Source organism: Blennius ocellaris (assembly GCF_963422515.1).
Source record: "Blennius ocellaris genome assembly, chromosome: 11".
NCBI lineage: Eukaryota > Metazoa > Chordata > Actinopteri > Blenniiformes > Blenniidae > Blennius > Blennius ocellaris.
The window spans coordinates 2,346,716-2,371,386 of NC_137660.1; the positions used below are offsets into that span (position 1 = coordinate 2,346,716).

The 24,671-nt window shown below is 50.3% G+C and overlaps 1 protein-coding gene across 1 annotated transcript in view; it reads right to left on the reverse strand.

Annotated features, from left to right (window-relative positions):
• The window catches only part of LOC308136954 (peroxisomal succinyl-coenzyme A thioesterase-like), a gene marked incomplete at both ends in the record, with an annotated part of 25,283 nt that overhangs the window by 69 nt on the left and 543 nt on the right, over positions 1-24,671 (reverse strand). The window contains 7 exons of the mRNA XM_080505510.1: positions 1-41; positions 137-278; positions 1,585-1,665; positions 12,883-12,976; positions 13,301-13,383; positions 13,889-14,008; positions 24,597-24,669. The exon at positions 1-41 is cut by the window's left edge and continues 69 nt beyond it. Coding sequence (XP_080361636.1) covers positions 1-41; positions 137-278; positions 1,585-1,665; positions 12,883-12,976; positions 13,301-13,383; positions 13,889-14,008; positions 24,597-24,669 — 634 coding nt within the window. The remainder of the gene's footprint in view (positions 42-136; positions 279-1,584; positions 1,666-12,882; positions 12,977-13,300; positions 13,384-13,888; positions 14,009-24,596; positions 24,670-24,671) is intronic.

Here is a 24,671-nt window from a genome sequence, read left to right on the forward strand (position 1 = left end):
GTGACAATGAGCCACCCTCTCTCCTCCCCACAGTATCAGATCTGCAATCATAAGAATCAACCATCTGAAGGTGACTAGTGACCTTTTTAACACACGGACGTTCTACGAAAGAGTCATGGTCTGAAAAAGAACGCACATGAGAGTTCAGAAGCAGCCATTTTAGAGTTGCTGATGCGGATGTGTGGCAGGTATGGTGGTTCGATCAAGTGACCGGCCTTTGGGTACCACAGGACAGTCAACAGGTGTCTGTTTCCTGCACGTTCCATCATCTGCTGCATCTACAAAACAAAAAGGGCAAACATCATCCTCCGGCACTCGTCTCTCTCGCCTATACCTCTATGGTTTGTGGCGTGACGGATGTGATCTCAGCTGACTGTGGGTGAAGGCCGACCAACTACTCCTGCAGCACATCTTTCATCTATTTCCATTTTTGTCTTTTTTCCTTGAAAGAGTGTGTTTCAGGTTTCCAGTGTCACGGCTAGAAATCTCCTATTTGTAGTTCATTTTTGAAATGTATAGTTTTTTCGACGTGATCACCTTTCATCATGAAACACTGACTCTCTCCATTGCAAGGGTTCACACATGGTCCAGAGCTTCATCATGACACCTCATGTGTTCTACTGCGCCATCAAGTGGACAGTAGATGTAAAGCAGCTGGTGTTTCAACCAACAACGTGGCTTCACGGTGTGAAGCTCTGGCATCATTACCATGTCATTGCATCAATAACACATCTGCTATGTATATGTTACACTATTTTTGTAATTTTCTTGAGTGAAAAGATATATTGTCAGGAAGCGACGCCCTTTATTTCAATCAACAAATCAATTAATCAATTAATTAATAAATCAATCAATCAATCAATCAAATACATTATGGGGGCAATTAAAAGGTCATGTAGAGCAACAAGAGACTAGAACTATACCTTTGGGTAAATAAATATCAGTAATAGTAAAAATGTAATAATAAAAGCGTGAGTCAGATATAAATACAACAAAGAATGAAGGTCAAAGGTTAAATATGTATCAGCAGGTGCAGGAGGCGGACATCAGCAGAGTTTTTGTCATTTTAATGTTGAGATGGTGGAGGGTGTTTTCGGCAGATGCTGAAAGTAACTAAAAAGTTAATTGTAATCGAACTCAGTTACTTTAAAAAAAACAAGCAATCAGTAAAGTAACTAAGTTACTTTTTTAAGGCATGGTCAGTAATCAGATTATTTTTTCAAGGTAACTGTGGCAACACTGGTCGCAGCAGCTCCAGCCAGAATATCAACATTTGACCAATTCATCTGAAAAAAATATGCAGACTTTGTCAAAGAAAGAGTCTTCAAGCCACGAGAAAAGTGTGAAATCTTGTGAAACTGATTGTTCATCGATTTTCCAGTTGCAAAGCGAGTTCTCGAGAGATCAGATGTACAAGCGGGATTTTGCTTTGGGAATCTTACGGCAGTTGTGAACGTAAATGCTCGAAACACGTGTTTGTCTGAGTGTGATGAGGAATTTCCTTCAGAAAGGTTTTGACAATGTATTTTAAATGTTTTCATTTTTCCCATTTGATTCATGGTAGAGTCACATCAATAAACGTACATCGTTTGCAGACTCCGGGGCAGGCCAGTTCTGATCGTCATCACCAACAACCAGCAACAGAGGACATTGCAGTCGTCCCACCTGCTCAGACACAAACGAAAGCTCGGACAATAATTCTTTAAACTATGTTTGTTTGTTTACGCCCAGACAGTATGGCGCGGCTTCTCCATCCACCGCACTAAGTTGACATATAGTGTTCACGTCTACACAGTAATGGTGTGTGGACCGATACAAATATCGACATTATCGATACCCACATTGGTATTGAGATCAAACGATACCAGTGGAGTGAGATCAATACTTAGTGTCAGGTTCACTATGTGTGCACGCCGCATGGAAGTGTGGCTCTGAGCACAGCTTCACACGTCACTTGGCCCCTCCTCCTCCTCCTCCTCCTCCTCCTCCTCCTCCCCACTCTCCTGTTTTCATTTTACACCTTCAGGTGAGTCAGGCGCGAGGCAGCAGCACCAGCTGCAGGCCACAGAGAGCAGGAGAATGGCAGAGCCAGAGAGGAAGCGCAGCGCAGTGTGGCTCTATTTTCAAACTGAAAATTAAACAATGGCAAGTTGTGTCATTCAGAAAACGTTTGTACGGGTGACGGGTAGCAGGTAATGGGGAGCAGCTGGCGGGTAGCGGGTAGTAGCTGGTGGGTAGAGGGTAGTAGCTGGCGGGTAGAGGGTAGTAGCTGGTGGGTAGAGGGTAGTAGCTGGCGGGTAGAGGGTAGTAGCTGGTGGGTAGAGGGTAGTAGCTGGTGGGTAGAGGGTAGTAGCTGGCGGGTAGAGGGTAGTAGCTGGCGGGTAGAGGGTAGTAGCTGGTGGGTAGAGGGTAGTAGCTGGTGGGTAGCGGGTAGTAGCTGGCGGGTAGCGGGTAGTAGCTGGTGGGTAGAGGGTAGTAGCTGGCGGGTAGAGGGTAGTAGCTGGTGGGTAGAGGGTAGTAGCTGGTGGGTAGAGGGTAGTAGCTGGTGGGTAAAGGGTAGTAGCTGGTGGGTAGAGGGTAGTAGCTGGTGGGTAGAGGGTAGTAGCTGGCGGGTAGAGGGTAGTAGCTGGTGGGTAGCGGGTAGTAGCTGGTGGGTAGAGGGTAGTAGCTGGTGGGTAGAGGGTAGTAGCTGGTGGGTAGAGGGTTGTAGCTGGTGGGTAGAGGGTAGTAGCTGGTGCGTAGAGGGTTGTAGCTGGTGGGTAGAGGGTAGTAGCTGGTGGGTAGAGGGTAGTAGCTGGTGGGTGGAGGGTTGTAGCTGGTGGGTAGAGGGTTGTAGCTGGTGGGTAGAGGGTAGTAGCTGGTGGGTAGAGGATTGTAGCTGGTGGGTAGAGGGTAGTAGCTGGTGGGTAGAGGGTAGTAGCTGGTGGGTAGAGGGTTGTAGCTGGTGGGTAGAGGGTAGTAGCTGGTGGGTAGCGGTTAGTAGCTGGTGGGTAGAGGGTAGTAGCTGGTGGGTAGAGGGTAGTAGCTGGCGGGTAGAGGGTAGTAGCTGGCGGGTAGAGGGTAGTAGCTGGTGGGTAGAGGGTAGTAGCTGGCGGGTAGAGGGTAGTAGCTGGTGGGTAGAGGGTAGTAGCTGGTGGGTAGAGGGTAGTAGCTGGCGGGTAGAGGGTAGTAGCTGGCGGGTAGAGGGTAGTAGCTGGCGGGTAGCGGGTAGTAGCTGGTGGGTAGAGGGTAGTAGCTGGCGGGTAGAGGGTAGTAGCTGGCGGGTAGAGGGTAGTAGCTGGTGGGTAGAGGGTAGTAGCTGGTGGGTAAAGGGTAGTAGCTGGTGGGTAGAGGGTAGTAGCTGGTGGGTAGAGGGTAGTAGCTGGCGGGTAGAGGGTAGTAGCTGGCGGGTAGAGGGTAGTAGCTGGTGGGTAGCGGGTAGTAGCTGGTGGGTAGAGGGTAGTAGCTGGTGGGTAGAGGGTAGTAGCTGGTGGGTAGAGGGTAGTAGCTGGTGGGTAGAGGGTTGTAGCTGGTGGGTAGAGGGTAGTAGCTGGTGCGTAGAGGGTTGTAGCTGGTGGGTAGAGGGTAGTAGCTGGTGGGTAGAGGGTAGTAGCTGGTGGGTGGAGGGTTGTAGCTGGTGGGTAGAGGGTTGTAGCTGGTGGGTAGAGGGTAGTAGCTGGTGGGTAGAGGATTGTAGCTGGTGGGTAGAGGGTAGTAGCTGGTGGGTAGAGGGTAGTAGCTGGTGGGTAGAGGGTTGTAGCTGGTGGGTAGAGGGTAGTAGCTGGTGGGTAGCGGTTAGTAGCTGGTGGGTAGAGGGTAGTAGCTGGTGGGTAGAGGGTTGTAGCTGGTGGGTAGAGGGTAGTAGCTGGTGGGTAGAGGGTTGTAGCTGGTGGGTAGAGGGTAGTAGCTGGTGGGTAGCGGGTAGTAGCTGGCGGGTAGAGGGTAGTAGCTGGTGGGTAGCGGGTAGTAGCTGGCGGGTAGAGGGTAGTAGCTGGTGGGTAGAGGGCTGTAGCTGGTGGGTAGAGGGTAGTAGCTGGAGGGTAGAGGGTTGTAGCTGGCGGGTAGAGGGTTGTAGCTGGTGGGTAGCGGGTAGTAGCTGGAGGGTAGCGGGTTGTAGCTGGTGGGTAGCGGGTAGTAGCTGGTGGGTAGAGGGTAGTAGCTGGAGGGTAGAGGGTAGTAGCTGGCGGGTAGAGGGTAGTAGCTGGTGGGTAGCGGGTAGTAGCTGGAGGGTAGCGGGTAGTAGCTGGTGGGTAGCGGGTAGTAGCTGGTGGGTAGAGGGTAGTAGCTGGTGGGTAGAGGGTAGTAGCTGGTGGGTAGCGGGTAGTAGCTGGCGGGTAGCGGGTAGTAGCTGGTGGGTAGCGGGTAGTAGCTGGCGGGTAGCGGGTAGTAGCTGGTGGGTAAAGGGTAGTAGCTGGCGGGTAGAGGGTAGTAGCTGGTGGGTAGCGGGTAGTAGCTGGTGGGTAGAGGGTAGTAGCTGGTGGGTAGAGGGTAGTAGCTGGCGGGTAGAGGGTAGTAGCTGGTGCGTAGAGGGTTGTAGCTGGTGGGTAGAGGGTAGTAGCTGGTGGGTAGAGGGTAGTAGCTGGTGGGTGGAGGGTTGTAGCTGGTGGGTAGAGGGTTGTAGCTGGTGGGTAGAGGGTAGTAGCTGGTGGGTAGAGGGTAGTAGCTGGTGGGTAGAGGGTTGTAGCTGGTGGGTAGAGGGTAGTAGCTGGTGGGTAGAGGGTTGTAGCTGGTGGGTAGAGGGTAGTAGCTGGTGGGTAGCGGGTAGTAGCTGGCGGGTAGAGGGTAGTAGCTGGTGGGTAGCGGGTAGTAGCTGGCGGGTAGAGGGTAGTAGCTGGTGGGTAGAGGGCTGTAGCTGGTGGGTAGAGGGTAGTAGCTGGTGGGTAGAGGGTAGTAGCTGGTGGGTAGAGGGTAGTAGCTGGTGGGTAGAGGGTAGTAGCTGGTGGGTAGAGGGTTGTAGCTGGTGGGTAGAGGGTAGTAGCTGGTGTGTAGAGGGTTGTAGCTGGTGGGTAGAGGGTAGTAGCTGGTGGGTAGAGGGTAGTAGCTGGTGGGTGGAGGGTTGTAGCTGGTGGGTAGAGGGTTGTAGCTGGTGGGTAGAGGGTAGTAGCTGGTGGGTAGAGGATTGTAGCTGGTGGGTAGAGGGTAGTAGCTGGTGGGTAGAGGGTAGTAGCTGGTGGGTAGAGGGTTGTAGCTGGTGGGTAGAGGGTAGTAGCTGGTGGGTAGCGGTTAGTAGCTGGTGGGTAGAGGGTAGTAGCTGGTGGGTAGAGGGTTGTAGCTGGTGGGTAGAGGGTAGTAGCTGGTGGGTAGAGGGTTGTAGCTGGTGGGTAGAGGGTAGTAGCTGGTGGGTAGCGGGTAGTAGCTGGCGGGTAGAGGGTAGTAGCTGGTGGGTAGCGGGTAGTAGCTGGCGGGTAGAGGGTAGTAGCTGGTGGGTAGAGGGCTGTAGCTGGTGGGTAGAGGGTAGTAGCTGGAGGGTAGAGGGTTGTAGCTGGCGGGTAGAGGGTTGTAGCTGGTGGGTAGCGGGTAGTAGCTGGAGGGTAGCGGGTTGTAGCTGGTGGGTAGCGGGTAGTAGCTGGTGGGTAGAGGGTAGTAGCTGGAGGGTAGAGGGTAGTAGCTGGCGGGTAGAGGGTAGTAGCTGGTGGGTAGCGGGTAGTAGCTGGAGGGTAGCGGGTAGTAGCTGGTGGGTAGCGGGTAGTAGCTGGTGGGTAGAGGGTAGTAGCTGGTGGGTAGAGGGTAGTAGCTGGTGGGTAGCGGGTAGTAGCTGGCGGGTAGCGGGTAGTAGCTGGTGGGTAGCGGGTAGTAGCTGGCGGGTAGCGGGTAGTAGCTGGTGGGTAAAGGGTAGTAGCTGGCGGGTAGAGGGTAGTAGCTGGTGGGTAGCGGGTAGTAGCTGGTGGGTAGAGGGTAGTAGCTGGTGGGTAGAGGGTAGTAGCTGGCGGGTAGAGGGTAGTAGCTGGTGCGTAGAGGGTTGTAGCTGGTGGGTAGAGGGTAGTAGCTGGTGGGTAGAGGGTAGTAGCTGGTGGGTGGAGGGTTGTAGCTGGTGGGTAGAGGGTTGTAGCTGGTGGGTAGAGGGTAGTAGCTGGTGGGTAGAGGGTAGTAGCTGGTGGGTAGAGGGTTGTAGCTGGTGGGTAGAGGGTAGTAGCTGGTGGGTAGAGGGTTGTAGCTGGTGGGTAGAGGGTAGTAGCTGGTGGGTAGCGGGTAGTAGCTGGCGGGTAGAGGGTAGTAGCTGGTGGGTAGCGGGTAGTAGCTGGCGGGTAGAGGGTAGTAGCTGGTGGGTAGAGGGCTGTAGCTGGTGGGTAGAGGGTAGTAGCTGGTGGGTAGAGGGTAGTAGCTGGTGGGTAGCGGGTAGTAGCTGGTGGGTAGAGGGTAGTAGCTGGCGGGTAGAGGGTAGTAGCTGGTGGGTAGAGGGTAGTAGCTGGTGGGTAGAGGGTAGTAGCTGGTGGGTAAAGGGTAGTAGCTGGTGGGTAGAGGGTAGTAGCTGGTGGGTAGAGGGTAGTAGCTGGCGGGTAGAGGGTAGTAGCTGGCGGGTAGAGGGTAGTAGCTGGTGGGTAGCGGGTAGTAGCTGGTGGGTAGAGGGTAGTAGCTGGTGGGTAGAGGGTAGTAGCTGGTGGGTAGAGGGTAGTAGCTGGTGGGTAGAGGGTTGTAGCTGGTGGGTAGAGGGTAGTAGCTGGTGTGTAGAGGGTTGTAGCTGGTGGGTAGAGGGTAGTAGCTGGTGGGTAGAGGGTAGTAGCTGGTGGGTGGAGGGTTGTAGCTGGTGGGTAGAGGGTTGTAGCTGGTGGGTAGAGGGTAGTAGCTGGTGGGTAGAGGATTGTAGCTGGTGGGTAGAGGGTAGTAGCTGGTGGGTAGAGGGTAGTAGCTGGTGGGTAGAGGGTTGTAGCTGGTGGGTAGAGGGTAGTAGCTGGTGGGTAGCGGTTAGTAGCTGGTGGGTAGAGGGTAGTAGCTGGTGGGTAGAGGGTTGTAGCTGGTGGGTAGAGGGTAGTAGCTGGTGGGTAGAGGGTTGTAGCTGGTGGGTAGAGGGTAGTAGCTGGTGGGTAGCGGGTAGTAGCTGGCGGGTAGAGGGTAGTAGCTGGTGGGTAGCGGGTAGTAGCTGGCGGGTAGAGGGTAGTAGCTGGTGGGTAGAGGGCTGTAGCTGGTGGGTAGAGGGTAGTAGCTGGAGGGTAGAGGGTTGTAGCTGGCGGGTAGAGGGTTGTAGCTGGTGGGTAGCGGGTAGTAGCTGGAGGGTAGCGGGTTGTAGCTGGTGGGTAGCGGGTAGTAGCTGGTGGGTAGAGGGTAGTAGCTGGAGGGTAGAGGGTAGTAGCTGGCGGGTAGAGGGTAGTAGCTGGTGGGTAGCGGGTAGTAGCTGGAGGGTAGCGGGTAGTAGCTGGTGGGTAGCGGGTAGTAGCTGGTGGGTAGAGGGTAGTAGCTGGTGGGTAGCGGGTAGTAGCTGGCGGGTAGCGGGTAGTAGCTGGTGGGTAGCGGGTAGTAGCTGGTGGGTAGAGGGTAGTAGCTGGTGGGTAGCGGGTAGTAGCTGGCGGGTAGCGGGTAGTAGCTGGCGGGTAGCGGGTAGTAGCTGGTGGGTAAAGGGTAGTAGCTGGCGGGTAGAGGGTAGTAGCTGGTGGGTAGAGGGTAGTAGCTGGTGGGTAGAGGGTAGTAGCTGGTGGGTAAAGGGTAGTAGCTGGTGGGTAGAGGGTAGTAGCTGGCGGGTAGAGGGTAGTAGCTGGCGGGTAGAGGGTAGTAGCTGGTGGGTAGCGGGTAGTAGCTGGTGGGTAGAGGGTAGTAGCTGGTGGGTAGAGGGTAGTAGCTGGTGGGTAGAGGGTAGTAGCTGGTGCGTAGAGGGTTGTAGCTGGTGGGTAGAGGGTAGTAGCTGGTGGGTAGAGGGTAGTAGCTGGTGGGTGGAGGGTTGTAGCTGGTGGGTAGAGGGTTGTAGCTGGTGGGTAGAGGGTAGTAGCTGGTGGGTAGAGGATTGTAGCTGGTGGGTAGAGGGTAGTAGCTGGTGGGTAGAGGGTAGTAGCTGGTGGGTAGAGGGTAGTAGCTGGTGGGTAGAGGGTTGTAGCTGGTGGGTAGAGGGTAGTAGCTGGTGGGTAGAGGGTTGTAGCTGGTGGGTAGAGGGTAGTAGCTGGTGGGTAGCGGGTAGTAGCTGGCGGGTAGAGGGTAGTAGCTGGTGGGTAGCGGGTAGTAGCTGGCGGGTAGAGGGTAGTAGCTGGTGGGTAGAGGGCTGTAGCTGGTGGGTAGAGGGTAGTAGCTGGAGGGTAGAGGGTTGTAGCTGGCGGGTAGAGGGTTGTAGCTGGTGGGTAGCGGGTAGTAGCTGGAGGGTAGCGGGTTGTAGCTGGTGGGTAGCGGGTAGTAGCTGGTGGGTAGAGGGTAGTAGCTGGAGGGTAGAGGGTAGTAGCTGGCGGGTAGAGGGTAGTAGCTGGTGGGTAGCGGGTAGTAGCTGGAGGGTAGCGGGTAGTAGCTGGTGGGTAGCGGGTGGTAGCTGGTGGGTAGAGGGTAGTAGCTGGTGGGTAGAGGGTAGTAGCTGGTGGGTAGCGGGTGGTAGCTGGCGGGTAGCGGGTAGTAGCTGGTGGGTAGCGGGTAGTAGCTGGCGGGTAGCGGGTAGTAGCTGGTGGGTAAAGGGTAGTAGCTGGCGGGTAGAGGGTAGTAGCTGGTGGGTAGAGGGTAGTAGCTGGTGGGTAGAGGGTAGTAGCTGGTGGGTAAAGGGTAGTAGCTGGTGGGTAGAGGGTAGTAGCTGGCGGGTAGAGGGTAGTAGCTGGCGGGTAGAGGGTAGTAGCTGGTGGGTAGCGGGTAGTAGCTGGTGGGTAGAGGGTAGTAGCTGGTGGGTAGAGGGTAGTAGCTGGTGGGTAGAGGGTAGTAGCTGGTGCGTAGAGGGTTGTAGCTGGTGGGTAGAGGGTAGTAGCTGGTGGGTAGAGGGTAGTAGCTGGTGGGTGGAGGGTTGTAGCTGGTGGGTAGAGGGTTGTAGCTGGTGGGTAGAGGGTAGTAGCTGGTGGGTAGAGGATTGTAGCTGGTGGGTAGAGGGTAGTAGCTGGTGGGTAGAGGGTAGTAGCTGGTGGGTAGAGGGTAGTAGCTGGTGGGTAGCGGGTAGTAGCTGGTGGGTAGCGGGTGGTAGCTGGTGGGTAGAGGGTAGTAGCTGGTGGGTAGAGGGTAGTAGCTGGTGGGTAGCGGGTGGTAGCTGGCGGGTAGCGGGTAGTAGCTGGTGGGTAGCGGGTAGTAGCTGGCGGGTAGCGGGTAGTAGCTGGTGGGTAAAGGGTAGTAGCTGGCGGGTAGAGGGTAGTAGCTGGTGGGTAGAGGGTAGTAGCTGGTGGGTAGAGGGTAGTAGCTGGTGGGTAAAGGGTAGTAGCTGGTGGGTAGAGGGTAGTAGCTGGCGGGTAGAGGGTAGTAGCTGGCGGGTAGAGGGTAGTAGCTGGTGGGTAGCGGGTAGTAGCTGGTGGGTAGAGGGTAGTAGCTGGTGGGTAGAGGGTAGTAGCTGGTGGGTAGAGGGTAGTAGCTGGTGCGTAGAGGGTTGTAGCTGGTGGGTAGAGGGTAGTAGCTGGTGGGTAGAGGGTAGTAGCTGGTGGGTGGAGGGTTGTAGCTGGTGGGTAGAGGGTTGTAGCTGGTGGGTAGAGGGTAGTAGCTGGTGGGTAGAGGATTGTAGCTGGTGGGTAGAGGGTAGTAGCTGGTGGGTAGAGGGTAGTAGCTGGTGGGTAGAGGGTTGTAGCTGGTGGGTAGAGGGTAGTAGCTGGTGGGTAGAGGGTTGTAGCTGGTGGGTAGAGGGTAGTAGCTGGTGGGTAGCGGGTAGTAGCTGGCGGGTAGAGGGTAGTAGCTGGTGGGTAGCGGGTAGTAGCTGGCGGGTAGAGGGTAGTAGCTGGTGGGTAGAGGGCTGTAGCTGGTGGGTAGAGGGTAGTAGCTGGCGGGTAGAGGGTAGTAGCTGGTGGGTAGAGGGCTGTAGCTGGTGGGTAGAGGGTAGTAGCTGGAGGGTAGAGGGTTGTAGCTGGCTGGTAGAGGGTTGTAGCTGGTGGGTAGCGGGTAGTAGCTGGAGGGTAGCGGGTTGTAGCTGGTGGGTAGCGGGTAGTAGCTGGTGGGTAGAGGGTAGTAGCTGGAGGGTAGAGGGTAGTAGCTGGCGGGTAGAGGGTAGTAGCTGGTGGGTAGCGGGTAGTAGCTGGAGGGTAGCGGGTAGTAGCTGGTGGGTAGCGGGTAGTAGCTGGTGGGTAGAGGGTAGTAGCTGGTGGGTAGCGGGTAGTAGCTGGTGGGTAGAGGGTAGTAGCTGGTGGGTAGAGGGTAGTAGCTGGTGGGTAGAGGGTTGTAGCTGGTGGGTAGAGGGTAGTAGCTGGTGGGTAGAGGGTAGTAGCTGGTGGGTAGAGGGTTGTAGCTGGTGGGTAGCGGGTAGTAGCTGGTGGGTAGAGGGTAGTAGCTGGTGGGTAGCGGGTAGTAGCTGGTGGGTAGAGGGTAGTAGCTGGTGGGTAGCGGGTAGTAGCTGGTGGGTAGAGGGTAGTAGCTGGTGGGTAGCGGGTAGTAGCTGGTGGGTAGAGGGTAGTAGCTGGTGGGTAGAGGGTTGTAGCTGGTGGGTAGAGGGTAGTAGCTGGTGGGTAGCGGGTAGTAGCTGGTGGGTAGAGGGTAGTAGCTGGTGGGTAGCGGGTAGTAGCTGGTGGGTAGAGGGTAGTGGCTGGTGGGTAGAGGGTAGTAGCTGGCGGGTAGAGGGTAGTAGCTGGTGGGTAGCGGGTAGTAGCTGGCGGGTAGAGGGTAGTAGCTGGCGGGTAGAGGGTAGTAGCTGGTGGGTAGCGGGTAGTAGCTGGCGGGTAGAGGGTAGTAGCTGGCGGGTAGAGGGCTGTAGCTGGTGGGTAGAGGGTAGTAGCTGGTGGGTAGAGGGTTGTAGCTGGTGGGTAGAGGGTTGTAGCTGGTGGGTAGAGGGTAGTAGCTGGTGGGTAGAGGGTTGTAGCTGGTGGGTAGAGGGTTGTAGCTGGTGGGTAGCGGGTAGTAGCTGGTGGGTAGAGGGTAGTAGCTGGTGGGTAGAGGGTTGTAGCTGGTGGGTAGAGGGTTGTAGCTGGTGGGTAGAGGGTAGTAGCTGGTGGGTAGCGGCTGGCGGGTATCGGGTGGCGGGTGGCGGGTATCGGCTGGCGGCTGGCGGGTATCGGCTGGCGGGTATCGGCTGGCGGGTGGCGGGTGGTGGGTAGCGGCTGGCGGGTATCGGCTGGCGGGTAGCGGCTGGCGGGTGGCAGGTGGTGGGTAGCGGCTGGCGGGTAATGGGTAGCGGCTGGCGGGTGGCGGGTGGTGGGTAGCGTCTGGCGGGTGGTGGGTGGCGGCTGGCGGGTGGTGGGTGGCGGCTGGCGGGTGGTGGGTAGCGGCTGGCGGGTGGCGGGTGGCGGGTGGCGGGTGGCGGGTAGCGTCTGGCGGGTGGTGGGTAGCGGCTGGCGGGTATCGGCTGGCGGGTAGCGGCTGGCGGGTGGCAGGTGGTGGGTAGCGGCTGGCGGGTATCGGCTGGCGGGTAGTGGGTAGCGGCTGGCGGGTGGCGGGTGGCGGGTGGTGGGTAGCGGCTGGCGGGTGGTGGGTAGCGGCTGGCGGGTGGTGGGTGGCGGCTGGCGGGTGGTGGGTAGCGGCTGGCGGGTGGCGGGTGGCGGGTGGCGGGTGGCGGGTGGCGGGTGGTGGGTAGCGGCTGGCGGGTGGCGGGTGGCGGGTGGCGGGTAGCGGCTGGCGGGTAGTGGCTGGTTTTTATCACCTTTCACCGAGTTGAACTCAAACTAATGACAGTATTTTGGAGCGTTTAACACTCCAGGTTTGTTGATCACCACAAGTCTGTTGTTTAGACTGACGTCGCCGCTGATACTCATTTGAGAAATTATTATTACGAGACAGTCTCACAAGACAAAACCACAGTTTCGTCATGCGGCCTGCTTCCGTTGCGAGAAAGTAATTCAATTCAAGTCCACTTTATTTAAACAGCACCACATACAACACAGTCATTTGTAGGTGCTTTTAACAGAGAGAAACCCAACAATGTGAATATAATTACTGGTTTTGCAAAAGTAATCTCTTGCTTTACACAAAAAAGTAATCAAATTAAAGTAATGTGTGTGAGTGTCATTAGGCACATGAGTGGGGAGATGAGTGGCTTGGTGCTGCAGAGAGGAGCTGCTAAACTGTGTGCTTCGGTAGATGGATGCCTGTGGATTCGCCATCAGAGGACATTATTTGATCGGGGGCATTTGGGTGTCCTTTAATTTATTAGCCTGAAGACAGTGCAGTTTGCTTATGGTCTGATAATGTTGGACACTTTGTAGATGTGAAATCATTCATCCAGCTCATTGAACAACATGACCTCCCCTCTGGATTAAGGATCTGAAGCTTTGTCACATCAAAAGCAAAGCTATACCGAGGTGGGCTCTGCAAAGTCAAGGAACCTCAATTCAAAGTTGTCTATAGGCTCCAGATTACACCAGTGCTTTGGAATAAGAGGAACCTACACTTTGCAAATGCTGCAATAAATGCAAGATCTCAAAGGGAACATACTATCGTTGCATCTTTGCCCGTTCCTTTATTGAAAGGTTTCCAAAGAAATGTCCATGGATTTCTCCTCACTATCTTGCATCCTTGAATTACATCCTGCATTGAAAACACTTTGTATTTGAAACGGCTTGATGTTTTTCTGTGAGGTTCCAGATGGTGCATCCTACTTCACTGGACCTCTGATCAACCTCCAAAAGTCTGACTGTGGTTTCAGGGTTTAATGAAAGTTATTCCCCTGGAAGCAATGCCGTACTGACTGCTATCAACCAAACACTGTATAGTAACACTGTAATGCCTGCTTATATATCCACTTATCTATTACTTCAATGGGGGGGTAAAATCGTGGTGAAATTGGTTTGTTTTTCTCAAAGCAAAAATGCCGTATGATTTGTTTTACAGTCTTTACAATCTTTTTGTTTAAGGTTTATGATATTCTTTCAAATGAACAATGTTACTTACGTCCACTTTGAGTGAAGGGTCTGTAGGGATGGGCAGCAGCAGATCTCGTGTAGTCTGCTCCTGCTTCTCATTGTAGCGAATCTTTTCAGTCCGACTGGATAGAAAACAACAGAAAATACATTAGAGAATGAACAAAACAATACATGCTTACAAACCTATCAATGTATTACTATCTATAACACTTCCGATTTCACTCTGCATGTGTCTCTCACCTTGTCTTTGGTTTGGTCAAACCAACAGAAACCCAAAATTTAAATATACCTTTGAGGTGGAACAGTCACGCGGTCAATAAGAAAAACCACATATTCAATAAAATCAGGTAAGTAGCAATAAAAATTAATGGTGGCACCATTTTCAAATGTTGATCAGCAGTAATCGAATGATTTAGAAACAATCCGTTTGAAATGGATCCACGTACTTTTTACAGAAATCTATCAGTTCCTCTACAAATCCATCAACTGGCTGTACATGAGAACCACAGATAGACACGGCACACCTGAGCTGGAAGACACAATCGTACTTTCAGTGTTGACCAGGTCAGACATTAGTAGTTGAGAAATTAAACATCTTAATTCAGTTTCATGAACAACATAAAGAATACAAATGTATAAATAAAGTAACACTTTGCAAAAAACAACAAAACAAAAAGAAGACCCAGAGCCACCCTGGTGATGTTCAGACACTTTCACGACAGGTCAGATTATGACTGATTAGTAAGCAACCATTGAATGTCAGACCTCAGTACAGCTCGAGCTCGGTCTATGGACTTCTTATTTGTCTATGTTTCAGGGCACTTGTTAAGGCAAAGAGTGGTTTGTAAAGGACTAACTTCAAGCAACATCTTTATAGGTTTGTGATAAGAATTGTGAGTTTCAAAGTACAGGCCATGTTCAAATTGAGTTCAGAGCAGCACATCAAGAAGCTACCACCAATGAATGGAAGGGAGAGTGGATGATCAATCCTCAGCATTAGATTCTCTTTAGAGGCTCAGCTTTAGTCATCTTACCTTTACAACCTCTGAATAAACAGCCATCTTCAGGGTGATACTGGCTCCAAGGGAAAGACCCAACATAGCGATCCTGCTGCCCAGGACCTGAGGATGCTGCTGCAGGACCTTGTAAGCCGTCTGTAGTCAGAAAACTAAGTCTTAAAACTAAAGCACACATCAGAACTCAACTCCTACGTTCAATGGATCTTTATGCATTTTGATGTTTTACTGTCTTAGTCTTTGTGGTGATATAAAGATCACTTCACAAGCATTTTCTCAGAGCTGAGGCATATCTCACATAGACCCGGTTTTGTGGCCATACATTTTTGTGAAGTTGTTTTCTGAGAACCTGGTCCATACCAGGTAAAATTCAACTCACCGAAATTCAGTTTATTCAGACTTCACAAGCATTTTCGGAAATTCAATTCAATTCAACTTTATTTGTATAGCATCAAATACAATGCAGTCATTTATAAGTGGTTTTAGCAGAGAGAAACCCAACAAATCCACATGAACAAGCATCAGCGATGGTAGAAAGGAAAAACTCAGTTTAACAGGAAGAAACCTTGGCAGAACCAGACTCAGAGGTGGCGGCATTCTGCTATCTTGTTTGAGGTGAGGAGAGGAACGGATAAGACAGACAAATAGAGGGAATGATTCAAACCCTGTTTCAGCTAGGGGGTAGGGATAAAAACCCTGGTCCAGGTGGGGGGTAGGGATTGAAATCCTGGTTCAGCTAGGGGGTAAGGATTCAAATCCTGATTTGGGTATGGAGTAGGCATACAATTCTTGTTTAGTTAAGGCAGGGTTTGGCAACCTTCAACACTCAAAGAGCCATTTGGACCCATTTCCCACTGAACACAACACACTGGGAGATGCACAGGTGGGGGGTAGGGTAGAAGTAAAGAGAGGTAGAGGCTAAGACTGATAGATACAGCCATATAGAGACAGACAGAGAGAGAGAGAGAGAGAGAGAGAGAGAGAGAGAGAGAGGGCAGTGAGAGGTGGTGGTGGGGGGGGGGGGGGGGTTAAGGTTACAGAAGGGGGTTAGAGGGGGCACAGACTATGGCAGCTCCACTTAATAATTGTCCAGAGTGTCTTGAAGCAGCCCAAAGTGTAAAGTTTAGAAAACTCCTGAGCTGCTCCAGCCTCTCTAACTGACACTGGTTCCACAAGACGGGAGCTTGAGAGCTGAAGGCTCTGCCTCCAATTCAATTCTTTAAGATACGATGGGGCCTGGTTGTTAAGAGCTTTATAGGTTAGAAGAAGGATTTTAAATTATATTCTAGATTTAACAGGGAGCCAAGGAAGAGAGGTTAGTATTGGAGTGATGTGATCTCTTATGTTGGTTCTTGTCAGGACTCTCGCTGCAGCATTTGGAATTAATTGAAGACTTTTGAAGGAGTTATTTGGACACCCTGATAATAGGGAGTTACAATAGTCTACTCTTGAAGTAACAAATTATAGATTAGTTTTTCGGCATAACTCTGAATCAGTAGGTTTCTAATTTTGGAAATATTGCGTAGGTGAAAAAAGGCAGTCCTGCAGATTTGTTTAATGTGTGAGTTAAAGGATAAATCCTGGTCAAAAATAACTCCCAGGTTCCTCACACTGGCACTGGAGGTCAAAGTAATACCATACGGTGTGAATATATCTTTAGATAATTCGTCTCTCAGATATTTTAGGCCTAATATAATAATTTCAGTTTTATCTGAGTTCAGGAGCAGGAAGCGGTGGCTCATCCAAGCCTTAATGTCTTCAAGACAGGCTTCTAATTTAACAAGTTACAGGCCAATATCCAACTATCCCTGTATTTCTAAAATCCTAGAAAAAAAACTGGTTGCAAGTCACAATGTGATCATTTATGCAAAAAGAACCGATTTGAGTCTTTCCAGTCAGGTTTTAGATTGCATCATAGCACAGAGACTCTCTGGTCAAGGTTATTAAAGATCTTCTCATAGGTTCAGACAAAGGACTGGTTAGATCCTAGTGCTGCATTCGATACTATTGATCATGACATTGAAGATATGATATGTATCTCATACATTTAATATTGAAGACATTAAATGTATGAGATGAATCTGGCTTCAATCCTCCACCTCACCATCAGCACCACCAGGTTCCCGTCTCCAAAATGTGCTGCCCAAGATTCAAAGTTTGCGTACTGGTACACACATTCTCCCGCAAAGGTCAACTTTTTTTAAATCACAAACTTTGCGACTTATGGTAAATGATTTATCATGGGATACATGTGGAATAAAGAAATGATAGATTTTATATTACTTAATTTATTGTTATACATACGTGATACTTGAAACAGTTTAGTCTATTTTTATGTTATGGCTATAAATCCTGATAAAAGCCGCTCGCGGTACAGTCATGCACTCTGGACACACTGCTGCTGGAGACAGACGGCCTCCTCCTCCACCCTCCGCCTCCAACTCACTAGTGACAGGATAAAACACAAAGTCCACTGAACCTTTTCACCATCGCTGTTCAAATATTTTATTTATACATTTAATAAATGGATAAAACTGAACTTTAACGGTCTGCCGTGTCTCCACCAAAATGTCTAATTCCCTCTCTGACGCTGGCCGTCACAACCACGAGGCTGTTTTGGGGTCCAGCAGTGTGATCAGGTGCTGATCCCATGATGTCACTCTCCGCCATGATGTCACTCTCCACCATGACGTCACTCTCCTCCATGAGGAAGTCACTGTCCCCCATATGTCACTCTCCTCCAAGATGTCACTCTCCCCCATATGTCACTCTACTTCATGATGTCACTCTCCCCCATATGTCACTCTACTTCATGATGTCACTCTCCCCCATATGTCACTCTACTTCATGATGTCACTCCCCCCATATGTCACTCTACTTCATGATGTCACTCTCCTCCATGATGTCACTCTCCTCCATGAGGAAGTCACTCTCCCCCATATGTCACTCTACTTCATGATGTCACTCTCCCCCATATGTCACTCTACTTCATGATGTCACTCCCCCCATATGTCACTCTACTTCATGATGTCACTCTCCTCCATGATGTCACTCTCCTCCATGAGGAAGTCACTCTCCCCCATATGTCACTCTACTTCATGATGTCACTCTCCCCCATATGTCACTCTACTTCATGATGTCACTCTCCCCCATATGTCACTCTACTTCATGATGTCACTCCCCCCATATGTCACTCTACTTCATGATGTCACTCTCCCCCATATGTCACTCTACTTCATGATGTCACTCTCCCCCATATGTCACTCTACTTCATGATGTCACTCCCCCCATATGTCACTCTACTTCATGATGTCACTCTCCCCCATATGTCACTCTACTTCATGATGTCACTCTCCTCCATGATGTCACTCTCCTCCATGAGGAAGTCACTGTCCCCCATATGTCACTCTACTTCATGATGTCACTCTCCCCCATATGTCACTCTACTTCATGATGTCACTCCCCCCATATGTCACTCTACTTCATGATGTCACTCTCCCCCATATGTCACTCTACTTCATGATGTCACTCTCCCCCATATGTCACTCTACTTCATGATGTCACTCCCCCCATATGTCACTCTACTTCATGATGTCACTCTCCCCCATATGTCACTCTACTTCATGATGTCACTCCCCCCCATATGTCACTCTACTTCATGATGTCACTCTCCCCCATCTGTCCCTCTACTTCATGATGTCACTCCCCCCATATGTCACTCTACTTCATGATGTCACTCCCCCCACAATTAACTCTCCTCCATGATGTCACTCTCCCCCATGATGTCACTCTCCCCCATGATGTCACTCTACTTCATGATGTCACTCTCCCCCATATGTCACTCTACTTCATGATGTCACTCTCCCCCATATGTCACTCTACTTCATGATGTCACTCCCCCCATATGTCACTCTACTTCATGATGTCACTCTCCTCCATGAGGAAGTCACTGTCCCCATATGTCACTCTACTTCATGATGTCACTCCCCCCATATGTCACTCTACTTCATGATGTCACTCTCCCCCATATGTCACTCTACTTCATGATGTCACTCTCCCCCATATGTCACTCTACTTCATGATGTCACTCCCCCCATATGTCACTCTACTTCATGATGTCACTCTCCTCCATGAGGAAGTCACTGTCCCCATATGTCACTCTACTTCATGATGTCACTCCCCCCATATGTCACTCTACTTCATGATGTCACTCTCCCCCATATGTCCCTCTACTTCATGATGTCACTCCCCCCATATGTCACTCTACTTCATGATGTCACTCTCCCCCATATGTCACTCTACTTCATGATGTCACTCCCCCATATGTCACTCTACTTCATGATGTCACTCCCCCCATATGTCACTCTACTTCATGATGTCACTCTCCCCCATATGTCACTCTACTTCATGATGTCACTCTCCTCCATGATGTCACTCTCCTCCATGAGGAAGTCACTGTCCCCCATATGTCACTCTACTTCATGATGTCACTCTCCCCCATATGTCACTCTACTTCATGATGTCACTCCCCCCATATGTCACTCTACTTCATGATGTCACTCTCCCCCATATGTCACTCTACTTCATGATGTCACTCTCCCCCATATGTCACTCTACTTCATGATGTCACTCCCCCCATATGTCACTCTACTTCATGATGTCACTCTCCCCCATATGTCACTCTACTTCATGATGTCACTCCCCCCCATATGTCACTCTACTTCATGATGTCACTCTCCCCCATCTGTCCCTCTACTTCATGATGTCACTCCCCCCATATGTCACTCTACTTCATGATGTCACTCCCCCCACAATTAACTCTCCTCCATGATGTCACTCTCCCCCATGATGTCACTCTCCCCCATGATGTCACTCTACTTCATGATGTCACTCTCCCCCATATGTCACTCTACTTCATGATGTCAATCTCCCCCATATGTCACTCTACTTCATGATGTCACTCCCCCCATATGTCACTCTACTTCATGATGTCACTCTCCTCCATGAGGAAGTCACTGTCCCCATATGTCACTCTACTTCATGATGTCACTCCCCCCATATGTCACTCTACTTCATGATGTCACTCTCCCCCATATGTCACTCTACTTCATGATGTCACTCTCCCCCATATGTCACTCTACTTCATGATGTCACTCCCCCCATATGTCACTCTACTTCATGATGTCACTCTCCTCCATGAGGAAGTCACTGTCCCCATATGTCACTCTACTTCATGATGTCACTCCCCCCATATGTCACTCTACTTCATGATGTCACTCTCCCCCATATGTCCCTCTACTTCATGATGTCACTCCCCCCATATGTCACTCTACTTCATGATGTCACTCTCCCCCATATGTCACTCTACTTCATGATGTCACTCCCCCATATGTCACTCTACTTCATGATGTCACTCCCCCCATATGTCACTCTACTTCATGATGTCACTCTCCCCCATATGTCACTCTACTTCATGATGTCACTCTCCTCCATGATGTCACTCTCCTCCATGAGGAAGTCACTGTCCCCCATATGTCACTCTACTTCATGATGTCACTCTCCCCCATATGTCACTCTACTTCATGATGTCACTCCCCCCATATGTCACTCTACTTCATGATGTCACTCTCCCCCATATGTCACTCTACTTCATGATGTCACTCCCCCCCATATGTCACTCTACTTCATGATGTCACTCTCCCCCATCTGTCCCTCTACTTCATGATGTCACTCCCCCCATATGTCACTCTACTTCATGATGTCACTCCCCCCACAATTAACTCTCCTCCATGATGTCACTCTCCCCATGATGTCACTCTCCCCCATGATGTCACTCTACTTCATGATGTCACTCTCCCCCATATGTCACTCTACTTCATGATGTCACTCTCCCCCATATGTCACTCTACTTCATGATGTCACTCCCCCCATATGTCACTCTACTTCATGATGTCACTCTCCTCCATGAGGAAGTCACTGTCCCCATATGTCACTCTACTTCATGATGTCACTCCCCCCATATGTCACTCTACTTCATGATGTCACTCTCCCCCATATGTCACTCTACTTCATGATGTCACTCTCCCCCATATGTCACTCTACTTCATGATGTCACTCCCCCCATATGTCACTCTACTTCATGATGTCACTCTCCTCCATGAGGAAGTCACTGTCCCCATATGTCACTCTACTTCATGATGTCACTCCCCCCATATGTCACTCTACTTCATGATGTCACTCTCCCCCATATGTCCCTCTACTTCATGATGTCACTCCCCCCATATGTCACTCTACTTCATGATGTCACTCTCCCCCATATGTCACTCTACTTCATGATGTCACTCCCCCATATGTCACTCTACTTCATGATGTCACTCCCCCCATATGTCACTCTACTTCATGATGTCACTCTCCCCCATATGTCACTCTACTTCATGATGTCACTCTCCTCCATGATGTCACTCTCCTCCATGAGGAAGTCACTGTCCCCCATATGTCACTCTACTTCATGATGTCACTCTCCCCCATATGTCACTCTACTTCATGATGTCACTCCCCCCATATGTCACTCTACTTCATGATGTCACTCTCCCCCATATGTCACTCTACTTCATGATGTCACTCTCCCCCATATGTCACTCTACTTCATGATGTCACTCCCCCCATATGTCACTCTACTTCATGATGTCACTCTCCCCCATATGTCACTCTACTTCATGATGTCACTCCCCCCCATATGTCACTCTACTTCATGATGTCACTCTCCCCCATCTGTCCCTCTACTTCATGATGTCACTCCCCCCATATGTCACTCTACTTCATGATGTCACTCCCCCCACAATTAACTCTCCTCCATGATGTCACTCTCCCCCATGATGTCACTCTCCCCATGATGTCACTCTACTTCATGATGTCACTCTCCCCCATATGTCACTCTACTTCATGATGTCACTCTCCCCCATATGTCACTCTACTTCATGATGTCACTCCCCCCATATGTCACTCTACTTCATGATGTCACTCTCCTCCATGAGGAAGTCACTGTCCCCATATGTCACTCTACTTCATGATGTCACTCCCCCCATATGTCACTCTACTTCATGATGTCACTCTCCCCCATATGTCACTCTACTTCATGATGTCACTCTCCCCCATATGTCACTCTACTTCATGATGTCACTCCCCCCATATGTCACTCTACTTCATGATGTCACTCTCCTCCATGAGGAAGTCACTGTCCCCATATGTCACTCTACTTCATGATGTCACTCCCCCCATATGTCACTCTACTTCATGATGTCACTCTCCCCCATATGTCCCTCTACTTCATGATGTCACTCCCCCCATATGTCACTCTACTTCATGATGTCACTCTCCCCCATATGTCACTCTACTTCATGATGTCACTCCCCCATATGTCACTCTACTTCATGATGTCACTCCCCCCATATGTCACTCTACTTCATGATGTCACTCTCCCCCATATGTCACTCTACTTCATGATGTCACTCTCCTCCATGATGTCACTCTCCTCCATGAGGAAGTCACTGTCCCCCATATGTCACTCTACTTCATGATGTCACTCTCCCCCATATGTCCCTCTACTTCATGATGTCACTCCCCCCATATGTCACTCTACTTCATGATGTCACTCTCCCCCATATGTCACTCTACTTCATGATGTCACTCTCCCCCATATGTCACTCTACTTCATGATGTCACTCCCCCCATATGTCACTCTACTTCATGATGTCACTCTCCCCCATATGTCACTCTACTTCATGATGTCACTCTCCTCCATGATGTCACTCTCCTCCATGAGGAAGTCACTGTCCCCCATATGTCACTCTACTTCATGATGTCACTCTCCCCCATATGTCACTCTACTTCATGATGTCACTCCCCCCATATGTCACTCTACTTCATGATGTCACTCTCCCCCATATGTCACTCTACTTCATGATGTCACTCTCCCCCATATGTCACTCTACTTCATGATGTCACTCCCCCCATATGTCACTCTACTTCATGATGTCACTCTCCCCCATATGTCACTCTACTTCATGATGTCACTCCCCCCCATATGTCACTCTACTTCATGATGTCACTCTCCCCCATCTGTCCCTCTACTTCATGATGTCACTCCCCCCATATGTCACTCTACTTCATGATGTCACTCCCCCCACAATTAACTCTCCTCCATGATGTCACTCTCCCCCATGATGTCACTCTCCCCCATGATGTCACTCTCCCCCATGATGTCACTCTCCTCCATGATGTCACTCTCCCCCATGATGTCACTCTCCTCCATGATGTCACTCTCCCCCATGATGTCACTCTCCTCCATGATGTCACTCTCCTCCATGATGTCACTCTCCTCTGACCTCCACCTTCAGATCAGACTCTTCTCCTCCACCTCTACAGTCACTGTGACTCACACTATTTCTAGCGGAGACAACAAGCTGCTGATCAATTGTTTTTTTGTTTTTTTGTTTAGGGATTCCACTACTGTTACAACAAATAATGTAATTTTCCTGACCTCCACCTCCTCCATGACTATTTCTCACTCTATAAAATTCCTTTTCATCGTCTTTTCTGTCAGGATTTAGCATCAAATACCGGCGATCAACCAGCGATTGATCTGATTGAGATGTAAAACTATGGACGAGGCACTTTGCATTGACCGTTTATGGTAGAAAGTAGGTGTGTTGAGGGCAGGAGTTGAACCATCAACCTTCCAGCTGGACTTGGAATCTATAAAAGGAACGTGCGTGCAGATGTGCGTACGCACAGTTTTGTTGGGATCTCACAAGACCACAGAAAGTTTGTTCATTTCGAGGGAAAGACAATTTTCATTTGTCATGATACGCAGGCATGACATATGAATTCAGACCCAGCAATGTGATTGACCATCACATCCAGTGGGGGGGACCTTTTGCCACAGCAGACCCATGCAAATCCTCCCCCGCTTTCTGTTCAAAGGACACTTCCCTCCCCATGCACTCAGCCAGTCACCGATTGGATGAAGCTCTCTGGATTTGACACCTTTGAATCTTCAACCTTCACCAAAAGCCTTTGGAAGAGACTCCTCAAAGCAGTCTTGCAGCGAGTCTTGCAGCGAGTCTTGCAGCGAGTCTTGCAGCGAGTCTTGCAGCGAGTCTTCCCCGGTGAACACCAGAGAGGAGCTGGTCCAAGCAGCCCCACTCACAAAAGGCTTTTGCTTCTGTTCTTCAATGGAGGAGGAGGTTGCTGGAGGCAACTCACCCAGCATTAGCATACAGCTAACATCAGAGGCCTTCACTCCTCAACTCCTCTGCTGACCCGACCACGAGGGTCAGACCTTCCCCTGATCCAGAGACCAGCACCCAGAGTCTGATCTCCCATTAACCAGGGAAAACCAACCAGTTCCTCCAGGACGGACCAGGGAAACGACGCCTCACAGAACTTCTTTGTGTTTTCCTCAACCAGCAGGAAAACCATCACAGACCTGAGCGACCAGCTCCTCAGTCTGGACAAAAGGAACAACCAGGAGCTGCAAAGAAGGACTCCTGAAACATCAACTTCATCTTCTTCTCCTCAGCCTGCAGAACCAGCAACCACAGTTAGCAGGAGGTGCTAACTACAGGAGAAGACTGAGATTAGTTAAACCTGCATGATGCTATGATAGTGATTGAGTTCTATTGATGATGATATTAGGAGCAGTTATCAACCTGTAAACCACTGTTAGCTCTGCCACAGACACAGGGTCTGCATGCTAATCTGCTTTACTAACTTGTTAACTCACAATCCTACACATATCACATCAAAGACAACATCACACAGTAACTGAACACCATCTGACGACTCCTGACGTTTTACAAGACAAATCGCAGTCACATAAACTCATTCTAGAAATGGTCCTTTAGCAGAGACACACAGGAAGCAGATGCTATGGCTAGCTTCTATTGTTCCCCACACATGGTCGGACAGACTTCCTGTTCTCTGACAACCTCCATTTGAATGTAGTTTCTTGTGATCCGCCATCTTGTTTTGTAGTTCCATCACACGTCTCACACACACTCCCTCCACCTCTCTCTCCACACACACACACATACACACACACATACACGTACACACACAGCAAACTGTACATGGGTAGTTAGAATCTGTAGTATCTATAATAATATGTAGTATTATTTGTTTTCATTGTAAATAAATATAATGTTTGGAATCATACTTGCTGTTTTATTAATGAGCACAAAGTTGAATGAAATGTCGAGAAATCCTTACAGTGTTATAGACCCTGCTTTTTTTGGCGCATGCCATTTTCAGCTTTTGGGCGCACGTACATTTCTAATAGGGATGCTATGGGCGTTTGCATAAATGAGGCCCCAGGTTTTCAGAATGACCCCCCCCCCCCCCCCCCCCCCCCAGCAGAGGTTACAGGTAAAGTCCATTAGAATCTCAGTGTCAACATGTGGAAACACACACTGATGTCTCCTTCTTATTACAGGATTCAGAATGAACTCGCTGAGCTGTTCTCTTTAATGACTTCTCACAATTTTCCATATAATATACTGCCACCCATATGCACTAAGCAGGAAAGAAGATGGATGGATGTTTTCTGAGAACCTGGTCTGACCGGGTAAAATTCTTTCATTCAAGACCAGTTTTCTACTACCATGATCATAATGGCTCAAGTCTTTGCATTATAAAATATAATATATGGTATTCTCTCATCATTTACCTCAAGGTACTGCTTGTCCACAGCTTTTCCAGTTTTCTTAGTGATTCCAGGAGTCAGGTAGTCAACAGCCAAAGA